Source organism: Haliaeetus albicilla, chromosome 11, assembly GCF_947461875.1.
Source record: "Haliaeetus albicilla chromosome 11, bHalAlb1.1, whole genome shotgun sequence".
Lineage (NCBI taxonomy): Eukaryota > Metazoa > Chordata > Aves > Accipitriformes > Accipitridae > Haliaeetus > Haliaeetus albicilla.
In genome coordinates, this window is record NC_091493.1 from 13,208,853 (window position 1) to 13,222,758 (window position 13,906).

The 13,906-nt window shown below is 42.8% G+C and overlaps 1 protein-coding gene across 1 annotated transcript in view; it reads right to left on the reverse strand.

The window, feature by feature from the left end:
- The window catches only part of RET (ret proto-oncogene), an 89,224-nt gene extending 76,081 nt beyond the window's left edge, over positions 1-13,143 (reverse strand). The window contains exon 1 of the mRNA XM_069796181.1: positions 12,543-13,143. Coding sequence (XP_069652282.1) covers positions 12,543-12,591 — 49 coding nt within the window. The 5' untranslated portion in view covers positions 12,592-13,143. The remainder of the gene's footprint in view (positions 1-12,542) is intronic.
- Between the last annotated feature and the right edge of the window lie 763 nt (positions 13,144-13,906).

Consider the following 13,906-nt stretch of genomic DNA (forward strand, 5'->3'; position numbering starts at 1 on the left):
TGCCCATTCTGCTTTTGACAGTAGTTTCTGCATTGACAGTTTCCTGATTTCCCCTACACTTCGTTCATGTTTCCCTCGTTAAGTAAATCTGACATTAGCAACAGAAAAGAAACATGCATTTTAACACCAATTTTGCTGGAATTTCCCCAAGCAAGTAAGAGAAGCACAGAAGCTGGAGTGTAGTACATGAACTAATTTGTTATGTTGGTTTTTTTTTTAATTTTTAATTTCTTCTCTCATTGACAACTTTTTTTTAAGCTCATTCTTTCTAAGCAGGGCTACATTTTGGGGCTCTTGTTAACCCCAACTACATATAGGCTTCTAACAAAAAAGGGTACAGGCAAGTCTTTGCACAAAAAACTTCAGTGTTTTTAACAGTTCAGGCAATATACTCTGTGATACATGGGTGTATCTGCATCTATTATCCAGTGATATCTAAGGGCAGTCGTAATTAAAGTTGCTAAAAGGAGCTGTCTGTTTTGAAAAGGGGAAGATGAAGCGTTCTGCAGTTTCTCCAATTCAGCTCTGTGACAATAATGCTCCTTCCTATCTTTTTAATTAATGAAAAAAGAGTTAAGGCTCAAGGTTTTCATTCTATTGCAAGACTGATGGTACTCACAAGCTATTCAAAAGCTAGATGTTGGGGGCGGGGGGAGGGAAATCCAAACAAAACATTCCTCCCAGACAAAAATCACATGTCTAAAAAAATCACAGATGCTGTGACAGTGTCTGCACTCTTTATCAGGACATTTGGAAAGGTAATCACGTAGCCCAGTGCAATTTCATTTTCAACAGCAGTTCCACACATTTGTAGATTTCTGTCCAAATGCCAGAAAAGGTGACAAGGTAACAATTCTGCTTTAAATCAAGACTAACTAGGATTGAATTCAGTCCTTGGAAAGGAGGAATAATAGTCTCTCTCTTCTTCATAGTGATTTCCTGCCTCTATCTTGCATTCAGAATGTGATAAACCTATTGTTATGCCATGCTGGCACATATAGGATAAACAAAAATCTTCTCAGAATAGGAAATAAGATAACATTATAGGACTGCACCATATTCCCCCCTAGTTTTATTTTGTAAAACACCTTATCAGTTCCTTCCATGAGATCAGTACTGCCAACCAACAGCAGTTAAGCAGTCATGCCCCAAACCCTATTTTAAATTAAGCACATTAAAACATAAACACTTAATTTGAAAATGTTGTGGAATTACAACAAATGCATTATTGCAGCAAAAGATACTGTGAAACCAAACCAACAATGGAAAAATACAAGCTGCAGTTCTTCAAAAGATTAAAATCTAGCAAAGCATTGCATTGATAAAAGCAAAAACTAGAGGAGAGTTCTCAGCAGCAAAAGTCAAAGACAGACAAATGGTCCTGGCAATTGCAATTTAGGATTCAGGGTGGAAAATACTGACAGTAGAGTTATAATACCGGCACTGATTTCTTTTCATGGTCTTCCTGCTATCATTAAATTCTCATTTAATAAGAACTGCCTACCAAACCACAAATCCAGTTTAACTCTTAAGAAAATAGATCCTCAAATCCTGTGTCTACTTCAACAAATATTATCACTCCAGTGCATTTTCCTTTCTGTCTGAAGAAAACAGCACTCTTTCTATTCTTCTGGGTGACAAGGTTAGGCCATAGGTATATAGACTTTTTCAAGGCCCTAATTGGAAATGCTCAGTGCCAGTGTGAGGTCCCCAACTCATTGCGTGGGATTTGAGAATGCTGGGCGTGGTACTTGAACTTGATTTTTAAAAAGACAAAGACCACCACGTATCAAACATATCCCTGGGGATATTCTGGGAACCAGAAACTCCAGAAGCTTGTCTTGAAATCAAAAGCATCTAGCTCCTGTCTCTTCAGCTGTCGATGATTAACGATGTAAGTATTTTGATATCAACTCTCAGATGGCATTGACCACAGACTCAAGTTATGGTGATCTCTTAAAGAGCCCTGATTGATCAAAAACCAGGCATTAACTTAAGCAGACATAAAGGCTGCCTTTGTCCTATTTCTTACACCGTAAGCACAAAACCATAAGAAGATGAACTCAAAAGTTTCCAACAGAGGTCATCTAACTCACCCAAAGTAGGACCAATTATACATAACCAGCATCAATACATTGCTGTCCCACCTGTTCTTAAGACACTCCCAGTGACAGAAATCCCACCGTGATTGCAGACAACCAATTCCTGTAGCTCCCTGTTACCAAAATGTTTCCTGAATCTTACTTGCTACCATATAAGCCCTATGTGTATTGTTTCCACCATTAGCCCATTTTCACCATTACATCCATCTTTATAATACTTCTGCATAAACTGAAAAATTTGAACTCTGTGCTTTCTCAGTTGTCTTGTCTTTGTGAATAAATATTGCCAATTGTTTCTATTTTTCTTCAAAAACAGCATTTCCTAAACTTCTTGTTATTATCCATCACTTTCCAAGAAGTATGAAGGCCAAAATGCACCATTCAAAGCTGCATACTGCCAGTCATCATCAGGAAATACGCTACTGGGCCAGATTGACTTTTGGTGTGACTCCATGTGGTAATTCTTGCACTATCACCACCACAAGGGATTAACGGGGGGGAGAAAGGGAAATCTTTTGTCAGAGGGATTTTTTAGCAACAGAACATTTCATAAAATAAGTCCTTGTTACCAGCCTCCTTATCGCTCTGACACATGTAACTACTATATAAAAGCTAAACTGAGTTTGTGATTACCAACCTAAACACTTAAATAACGTGCCTTTCCCTTGTTGTCTCCTAGAAGTTGTGTTGTGGACAAACAAATTCTGAAATGCTGAAGTAGAGACTTGTATAGATTCTTCTACTTTGCTTTCTAATTGTCAGGTACTTAGGGTATGTATGCCATGATGCCAAGATTTCCTATGCTGAGACAAAGGACAGAATTTTTTTCAATAAAGTGAAAAATTCCCACCTAACTGCATGATGCCAGGAGACAAGGCTTTAATAAATTATTGGAAAAATTATAAAAATACAAACAAAAATAGAGTCTGTGGCAGCCAGATTTTAAAGGGGGGGAGGGGCAAAAAAAAGGGGGGAGGGCAAGAAGTAAAACCTTAGGCTTTCTATTCTTACTTATTTTCTTTAGGCATTTACTGCCCTGAAACTTTTGGTCCAATTTTCATTTCAAATTTCATTAGACTAAAATTCTAAGAGAAAGAGTTAAATAAAGGCCCTTTCCCCAACCAGAACAGACTCACTTAAATGCCTCAATATTATTAAAAAAAATAAAAAATTTATAAATGTTTCCATTTTTTAACAGAAGTTTTATGAGTGATCTATCGCACTCTCTTAAGATGATCCTGGTTGTTGTTGAATTCACAGAAACTAAGTTTTAAACGTTTGGGTTATTTTCTCTCTTTCTCCCTCTCTCTCTTTTTTAAAATACAAAAAAATCTGGAAAATGTATGTTATAAACTCTCTCACTATCCAAAAAGTCCTTAGCAAAGCAATTTAGGACAACTCTTCTGATCTTCACAAAGGCAAAAGTTTATAAAAGCAATAAAACTGTTTAAAATGCTTTCTCATTCAGAGCATGTCAGCAATGCTGAATTGAAATGTGCAATAAAATTTATATTACAGCCATATTGTTCCCCCTCATTACTTTAAAACTTGTATGTTCAAACCCAAAATTTAAACACTCCCATTGGTTTTTTTGTTTCATAATTGGGATTGGGATGAGCCATTGCACAGAAGTCATCCTCCTCAGTCTTTTTTAGTTCAATGACATCCACAGGCTCAACTAGAGAAACCTCTACCCTGAATTGCTCAAAAGCAGTAACAGGCAATCATAATTTCTTTGTATTTGTTTCTGTATTTCTTTCCAAAGAAATGCACTGTGACTATCAAAATACAAGTGGGGTACCTAGTACCTAACTCACCGTTCCACAGCAGCACAAGTGATCCAAGGTAGTGGAGCACCAGAAACCGTTGCCAAATATCTACAGTTCGAGGAAACAACAGGCCTATACAAAGTTAAGGGCAGATCTTACCTGGTCTCATTCAGGGAAGTTAGTTGGACTGTTAAGAAGGCTACTCAGTAAAACTAGCCAGGCAAATAAATAAAAAATATATATACACACACAGAGACAACTTTGTGCTGTCAGTGAAAAGTGTCTCAAATGTGTACCTTAGTCACACTGAGAAAGTGGTCAGGGGCATTGTGTCTAACCCTCAGATGACACGGTAGGACAAAGATATCCAAATTAGCTCTAAACGTGCTAGCCTAGATACCGTAAACTAAGGCAACATGGAGCTCAGGGCAAGCTAACCTCACCTACACTCCTGAGTAATAACATGTGCTGCTTCCAAACTAGCTGAGCCTTTGTATTCTGCAGGCACCAAAAGAAGTTTGAGATGTTACGTGTACTTGTAATTTGTTACTCACACAACAGGAAAACCTGCATTTCAGACCCATGGTAATTGTTAGTCTAGGTACACATCAGGAAAGGGGAAGTTTACATCAAAGGGTAGCAAAGAGAAATTTGGCACCTGAAAAGGTACTGCCACAGTTTTAACTTTGGGAACTTCTGTGCAATTCTCTACAGGGCTTTGATTCATCAGTCCCAGCCTAAAATGCTTTGCTGATAGGGGATAAACCTAAGCATATGCCTAATGTGAGAAGGCTCCGTTACAGTGCTTTACAAAATGATGTTCTTCATACTGGAGGTTCCAAAGCAGCACTTTGTTGTCATTAATAACGAGCATTGGAGACTTTCTCCAAAGGTCCTGTCAGAACTTCCCAGTTACCACAGTGCAATTTCACACGACAGTATCAAAACAGCCAATGCCCTCTACCCAAATCCACTCTCATTCCCCTACTCCCAGTTTGAATTGTAGTATTTTTTTCCTGGAAAATAAACTTCTCCTTTTCCTAGCAAAATCAAAACTTTAAGCCTTTTCCTGATGAGAGTTTTTGTATCCTCTCCTTTCCCTTTGCTGTTATTTAGATTTCATGAACAGCACCCCTTTGTCTTACAGACCACAAAGCAATGGCAATATAACTTAGAAATATTTTCGTATAATTTGCCAGTGCCTGTTTTTATTTTTGTAAAAGAAAGCCTGATTGCAGCCCTGGAGTACATGCACATTACAAATCCTCTCCTACTTTGAGATGACTGACTGCCATAAATGTACTTATCAATCATTCTATACTGGGTATTCCCATCCAAACAGACATAACTCATTTAATTGAAAAAAAAAATAAAATAGCTGTTTAAAGCCAGAGAGGACTGTTACGAGCTAAGTTTCAGTCAGCCATAGCTTTTCTTTGATTTTTATGTTCCACTTTGTTTGTATTAATCCGAATTCTTTCTCCCCTCCACCCATTCTGTGCAAAACAGCAGGAACACTGGTGGCCAGTATCTCCCTCTCAAACACACAGCAGCAACACAAAGAGCTGCTTTCAACCTGATCGGTAATTTTTGTGGAACACAGTGGCAGGGGGTGGACAAGATAGCCTAGAGAATCAAATCCCTTCTCACCAACATTTTGTAAACTATTCATATCTCTTATATCCTCATTTCTCTTTGCACAGAAATACTTTTCAATGTCTACTTTTAGATAATAGGACATGGAAGGCCACCTTACCAACAACAGCAGAAAACTCCAGAAGCCCGTCACCGTAAAAGTATCTTTCTAAGGGAGTCAAAGGTAGCTGCTCTGCAACATCCTTGTTAGGGACCATCCTGAAGTCTAAGCTCTTAACATAGGAATGGTGTGGTAAAGAACTACCCAAAATTATGCATCTACTGTTCACAGAACCAGAGAAACTTCTCTGTGTCTTTAAGCCACTGGGAGATTTAAGTCTCATCTCCAAGTCAGCTTTGCAATGGCAGTGACAGGACTACTGGATGCCTGCTCTAATTCAGTGGCAAAACTAGCTTTACGGGGCTTCAGAGGTACATGAAATTCTGGTCTACTGATGTCAATATGAGTTCTGCCATTTCACATGTGAAAAGAACAGATAATGGAATTGTCTGTATTAGAAAACTTGGCGTCTCTGAATCAGGAGAAAAACCTGGATTTAATTTCATTATCTGAGTTTGAAATTTGTCTCATTTAGAAGAAAGCCATAATGGACACTTAAAAAAACACCCATTACAGCAACACAAGCAACTTTGTTATATCAGTTAAATATAATGTTTAATTAGTTTTCTAAATGCATACACTGAAAAGCCATTAGACAGCCATTAGGAGTAATATATCCATTTTCGTTTTACAATCACCTGATTTAGTTAGCCAAATTTCTAAAGTAATTCAGTCAAACAACATTTTTGGCACTATTATCCCAGTAAAGTTTCCAATTCCCTTTTTTGACTGCGATCACTGTAATTCTCCCTTAAGCTCTAAAGTGCTGATGATCATCTTCATTTCGGCAGATTTACAGAGCATCTCTTTTAGGTAAAAATGTGTCTGGTGTGTTTATGGTGCCATTTGAAGATCCAGAAATCTGAAACGATTCAGCTATTTTTATGAAGTAATCTTTAGGAAAACCACTTTTGTGTTCTCTTTATGTGGGGAAAAAAGACAAGACATCTGAAGACTAAGATGGCTTTAGATACCTTTATAAAAAACCTGAGCTCCAAAAGGAGCAAAATTCATCTGGCTATTCACACCTCAGCTGACTTACTATTTTATTAACAAAAACTTTCTTAATAAGCTTATTAATTAGCAACATATATACATGAAAACTTGTCACAAGGCTCATGATGACTTCGCCAAAACATTGTGCAAGTAGCCAATATATCTCTCCGATGAAAGACGAGATTCCATTGGAAAAATAAAGCCTCTGAACAGATTTTATTCTACAGCTACCTAGAGCTTCTCAGATGCTGTTTTTTATTGATGCATCAACACTCGAGAGATTCTGTAAAGGTTTCCAGTGTATTTTCCCCACTTTCTGTCAGCTCCAGTATGCCCCAGTATGGAGTTATGTGATAGGCAATCAACAATGCACATGACATACAAAGGAGAACATTACTGATGGTGGTATTTTACAGAAAACTAGGAGAGAGAGTATGAGACAATGAGCAAATCTGTAGCACAGCTGTTAACTGAACTTGAATCCTGATCTAACCCAACTAATATGCAAACCTCAAATCTATCCTTCTCCTACAGTGATTGCTTTATTTATCCTTGCAATGCTTCAGTTGTTTGCTTTCCAAAATGTAATAGTTTAAAAAAAAAAAAAAAATCATCTGGAGAATGAACAATTCCAAAGTTTCTTCTGAATAATTTGGTGAATTTTTAAGCTCTGCTTCTGCCAAACCAAACCAAAGTAGAAAGTAAGTGCTAAGAACAGACTCTGCACCATGAACGTGAAAGACCGTGCTCTTAACATGCACCTTGTTCACATAAGAAATCGCCATCTGTGTTAAAGTAAGTTTTGCAATGTTATTAATACAAACGCTCGCACCCAATAAGCAGTGTCGGGCAATTTGTTACATTTCAAAACCAAGAGACAATTCCAGTCCATCACCAGCTGGCACCACTTTTGGTTCTGCCAGAAAGCTGAAGGATGCCAACGTACAAATAAAGCAAACCCTCTCCTCACTGCAGATGGACTCTAAGTGACCTTTACACAAAAAGGCTCTCTAGAAAATACCGAGCTCCTACAGTATGGATTTTTTCAAACCCACAGCACCTTTGTGTTGGCTGGTCTGCATTACGGGGGAGATAGCAGCCCAGGAGGAGCGGGAGCTTTGAATGCTTGTTTACTGTTAGTGTGTCTCTTTTAAAGTACACAGTATGCATAAAACAGTACAGTTGCCAAATGAGGTACTGAGGAGAGAGCTACTATTTGGTTTCCCTCAAACCAGTTACCTCAGTTCAAACCCTGAAAGACTAGAATTAGTACTCGCCTCGTTACCAGCCTGAGCAGCAGTGCCAAGAATGCAAGTACAGCAACAAGCGAACAAATCCTTTCCCTCCTGCCAGGGGCCAAAGTGGGGGAGAGGGGAAGAAACGGGGAAGAAAATACATGCTTTCTCACCAGACGTGTCCGTTGTTTCAGTATAAAAAAAAAAAAATAAAAAAAATTAAAATACTCTATGATATACAGATGGAAAACTGAATGTGGGCATGCTCCTGAAGGTGCATCTTGTATTCAGGTGCTGAACCAACACTGTCATACAAACTGACTGCTTATGTTAATACTACAAGAAATCTTGTCTGTTAATCAAAGCCTAATGAATTAGGTTTTTAGCATTAAAATGCTGGCTTTTTGTAGTCTTCATATTAATTTCCTTTACGCTGTCTTTATGATAGTGAGAAAACCCATGAATGAAGTCAAAGACCAAGACTCCAACAGACTGACTGGCAGAACTAATCAAGGCAATACTGCATATTGCCCCGACACACACCCCGAGAAGATGGGCAGATAGGCAAATACAGGCACCGAGGGACAGAAGGTACAGCAAAAACAACAACAGGAAGTAAAGGGAATTAAATATAGCACAAACATGGATCCTATCAGCATGAGTTAAAAAAAACCAACACGGTACATTACTTTTTGTGAAATGGAAAATGCTGCAGGTTGTGAACTTGCAAAATTTTGTCTGTGGAGGAACGGGAAGGTGAAGGACCTGGGAACTGGAATTAAGTGAGGAAAGACACTAAGCCTAGAGGGCCATACAGGGCCCAGGCACCTTCCCCAGAAATTAGCAGGGGCGCTGGGATGAACCCCGCAATGAATCAGTCCTGGGTGAGCGAAGCAGCAGTTTCACGGTCCAAGCAGGCAGAAGCAGGTGACCGGAGGGAAGGGAAGCACTGGCACCACCAGCAGGCTGAGGTGCCTGGGGAAGAGCCAGCACATACGATGCTGAAACTCTGGGCAGAGGAAAACTACAACATAGGAAAGAACCAAAGTGTTGTAATTAATATTCTTTTTCCAACCAAAAAGAGCAGCAAGGTTTGAAATTTCCTCATAACTCTTTGGCCCTCTCCAAATAAGACACCTAAGATCTAATGAAGTGCCTCTCGCTTTTCTCCACAGATTCCCTTTGCCCTTGCCCTACAGCCAGGGTTATAATCTAAACAAGGTAAAATCAAAATCACATATTGTTCGACCAGTTCACTGCCAAAATGACAGGCACACAAAAATTGTATGTCCATCTTTAGCCTGGTCCCTGACTCGAGTCAATGGTCTGTGCTCCACTGTTTGATCTGATTAGCACTGTTTTGATCTAAAGATGTTAGTGCACAGGTGCTCTTTTTTTGGGAGAATCACATAGGTGTTCTTTTCCTAGGGAAAACATCCGTTTTCTATCATGAAATACAAATATTAGACAAAATATCTAAACTTTGGAGAGAAAAAAGTCAATATTTGCATAGTTGGTTTCTAAAGTCTGTCCTGGATCCGGATGCATGAGTTGAGCCAGGACTTCTTGTAAATTGTAACCAGTTGAAATAAAACATTAACAGTAACCCTAGCAGCATGAAAATGCACTGTAAGACTCGATCCCATACAGTGTTTAAATGAATATCAGAACTAATACATTCATCAGTAGTTTCATAGCGCAGTCAGTAAAATAGAAAAAAGTTTGAATGATCTGTATTCGAGAGCACATTTGTTGAAGTAGCATCTCTATCATTTCCATGTAGAAGCAGGCTTCCCTTCCAATTTTACAAAATGTGCATATTGTAACGCTTACAAACTTCATTTTATTCACTGAAAATAGATTATCTCTTCAAAAGTATTCCCTTTAATAACAAAAATTACTCTCCAGACAAGACAATCCTACCAAGTCTTTCCCACAGGCACTCTTTTCTACACTTAAGTGAACAAGGTCCTTCTATCAATGAGCTTTCAGAAATGAATCAAAACTCCAGTGCCAAACAGCCATGCCGTGCGGTGTGCAAGTAAACACCCTGAAGCCCTACAACTGACAAGATGCGAAACTTTCAAAAGATACATGTGCACACTCCATAATAAAAACATGCATTTCTTTTAATTGATATTGATGAGAGAGAGAGAAGTCTTAATTTGAGAAGAAACATTCCTTTAATTTTCTCTATTTCTAGGCTGCTGCATGTTAATACCAGCGCCTGCAAGAGACTCACACATTGCTTATGGTGCAAAGGCAGCAAGGCTGCAGCCTTTCTGCTTCAGAACAAATGGTCCGGTGTGCCTCTTGAAGCCCACCGATACAAAAGAACCAGATCTAATCCTTTCAACTAACAGCACGCTCACCAGATTAATCCAGCTCATTTGGTAAAATGCAATCCCGTTCCAAGTCAGAGAAAACCTTTGTGTTAGTTGTGAGCACATGTTTTAAGAACTACTGTAGTTTCAAGGTTTCCAAACCCCACAGTTAGATAAACCAAAGATGTACCAAGAGGAGGTGAGTGCAAGGGTATCACTGCATGTTAACTTTGGGTGGGAATCCTCCATGACAAGGGCTTGCCCAGGCAAGAGCGATTCCTTCACAACACCTGGCAAGAGCATGACATATTACCCTTGAAGAATCTCTGGCTCTCCCCTAGGATTGAGCCCACCGAAGTTTCACTGCGTCCCTCCTCCTGCCAGGGGACCGACCGCAGCATCACACGTAAGACAGCTCTCTTTCTAAACTGGAACTCTATGCATGCAGGGATTTTGCTAATACCTCCAAGCCATAACGACTCATCTTACCCCTGTTGTCAACTCAGCTTTTATTACATAAATAGGAATTAGTGTCACACATCTAAACAATGTGAAACAGTGCTTCTTCAGCAACAGACACCCATACGACACTGCTAATATGCTAGACTTCTTGAAATAACTATGAATACAATTACCCTAAAGTGTGATCCTAAATGTGTACAACTTCTCTCCCCCATAGTTTTAGGAAAAGTTAGGAGGAATCAAGTATTAAGGCTCACCAGTCAAAGCTAAGAGCATAAACAAAATTAATATTTGCAATTATAAGTATAAGCAAGTGGTATAAAAAAGTCTACTTGGCAGTCTATCCTATTCAAATAAATTAAGTCTTATAATATTCCTCCAAGCTACGGACAGATCCAAGAATTAACAATTTATGGTCACATTTAATAATAAAAAGTCTTTCAAACTGATTTCTAACTGCTTAGGTCTGATACTTAAAGCAGAAGGGTGTAGAAATCCATCTCGAGTGGGGTGAACACACAGAGACAACTCCCTTTCCCACCTGTGACTTTCAGAGTGAAATTCATATAAAGTGATACGAGTAAAAGTAAAATCAAATGACCATCCAACTGAAAGAGAACAAAGAAAGAAAGAAAAAAACCCCCATACTAGAAAGCAGCTTGGGACTTCCAAGCACCAGTTAGTTCACTACGTACAATATTCTGGGGCATCACAGCATGAATAGGAGTAAGATCATCTGTCCAGCTTAAACAGAAATCGCTGAAAATCATTTTCAAGCAAACGCATGTGACTCATTTTGGCTAATGAAAACATACCCCTCAAACTGAAGAACTTAGGTAAATTACATTTCTCCTAATTCTGCCAAAAACATTAAAGAAAACGGATTTGCCAAAGATAAAAGCAAAGTAGGTGTGATAGATCATCCGTTAGCAATACCAGGATGGCTAATTCTTCCTGACAGTGAAATTACTTGGGCTACAACCCATTCTATTTTTTTTGTAAGTGTTTAGACGTAGCATATCCCACACAGTTTATTCCCAGACATCCTAGATTTGAGTACCAGTGAGTTTTTATGAAGATCAGGCCTTAACACTAATGTACTAGGAAGAGAAAGCATAAGGGCAACTGGAAATATTTTACCATACTGAAGAAAAAATTAAATCAAATAGAGGCTTTATAATCTGTACAAGTTACAGAGAGTGGTTTAAGACAGTGTGAACTAATACAATCAATTTGAAACAATAAGGAGAAAGAACAAGTCGCACGTTTTACGTAGAATCGCAAGTACAGAATTAATATTGCACTTTTCGCTCTGTTATACCAACTAGCGAACTACTGGGCTGGTTTGGGGTTTGCCTTTTTCATAAATGCATTTTTGGTGTGCAAGGTTGTACGGCATTCCCTAGCAAACAACTCTGATTTATTCATGTAAACATCAGAAATGCATTGGCAAACAAAGCCATATGGAAGAGAGAGAGAGAGATAATGGATTTTCTGTTTGCTTCAGAAACTTGACATCTGCGGGTAGCATCATCTAAGTTACGATCCAATAACTTTTCATATTTCGGTCATTTCCATTTATCCATCTGAACCTCGTTCAATCTGATGATGCAAAAAGCTCTGGGAGGGGGACAGCAGAGAAGGAGCGACGTTTTAGAAACTTAAACTAGGAATACACTTGAACGTTCTTCCCTTCCACATCATAAATTTAAAGACCAAGGAAACTCACATCTGTTCTAATTTAGCCTTAGAGCTTAAGAAGCAAAGAAAAAGTACGAGGGTTATTTATACCGCGTTTGTATTTGGGGAAGGATTTGCGGAGCCGGACCCAGTCGCCGGCCGCACCGATCTCCCAAGCGCCGCGAACTCCCCGCGGGGCCGGGCTCGGCGGTACTTACCCCCGCAGAGGAGGAGGAAGCCCGCCGTCCGCCCCGCGGAGGAGGGCATCTTCGCCCGCGCCACCACTCCCGCGGCCCCGCCTCGGCCGCCGGCGCCCCGGGCAGCGCCGGGCGGGCTGCGGGCCGGTCCCGGCGGGCTCTCAGTCGGGCCGGCCCATGGCCCGCGGCGGCGGCGGCGGCGGCGGGCCGCGACGGGACGCGCCGAGCCGGGCACGGACGGGACCGGACCGGACCGGACCGCCTCCTCGGGATGCCTCTCCGCCGGCTCCTCGCGTCGGTCCTCCGGGCTCCCGCCCCGCCGCCGGCCGGGCAGAAGCGCCCTCGTCCCCTCAGCGGTGCCGGCGCCTCTCGGGCTCTGCGGGGAGAAGCCGAAGTCGCGGGCGAAGCCCAGCCCCGCTCCGCTCCGCCGCGCCGCGCCTGCCGCCGAGCCCCCCGCGCTGCCCGGCCGGCGGCACCGCCCGGCTGGGGCCAGCCCCCGGCCCCTCCTCCGCGCCCGGACGAGGCCGCCGGTCCGCGCTACCGGGGCCGCCCCGCGCTGCCGCCCCGCCCCGCCCGCGCAGGGGAGCGGAGGGGGCGCGGCGGCGGCTCCGCCCCGAGCATCCCCGCGGGCGAGGTGCGGGGGGCCGGGGCGGCGCGGAGCGGCGGCGCGGGGCCGCCCCCCGCGGGGTCCCGCTGCGCCGGCCCGCGTCCCCCGGCCGCCGCGGGGAGGTGGCGGGGCGCGGGCGGCGGCTGGGGGGCGGGGGGAGGAAGGCAGGCGAGCCGCGCAAACACACCAGGTGCGAGACAAAGCAGGGACAGGCGCTGCGGCACCGGGGTGTATCCAAGTGGCCGCCTCCCCCCCCGCCCCGAACACATTAAACGTGCTGAATAATTAATCCTTGGCGGAGAAGCCAATTTTTGCTTGATGGTAGGAGGATGCAGTAAGAGATGAGCTCTACCTGGCAGGCAACCAAAGTAAGCCGGAACGCGAGCATCCCGCTTAGCGGCGAAACGCCACTTTTAAACCGCAAGCGGGAGAGGGGGGGAAGCAACCAAACCAAAACACGACCACCAAACCTTACCGAGCCAAACCAAAACTACGTTTAGGCAACGGGTCGGGCTCGCTGCGAAAAGCGGTCCGAAACAGCCGCCGCTAACAAACACCGCCCGGAGCGTTCGGTGCGCCGCGGCCGGACCTGCCTCCGCCCGGCAAACCCACCCCCGCCGCGGCCCCGGGCTGCGGCAGCCGGGCCGGACCCCGCCGGGAAGCCCCGCGACGGGACGGCCGGGCCGGGCCGGGCCCAGCCCCGCGCCGCCCGCCGCCACCGCGCCCGCGCAGGCTCCGCGCTGCCCAGCGCCCGGCAGCGGCCCCCGCCCGCCCCGAG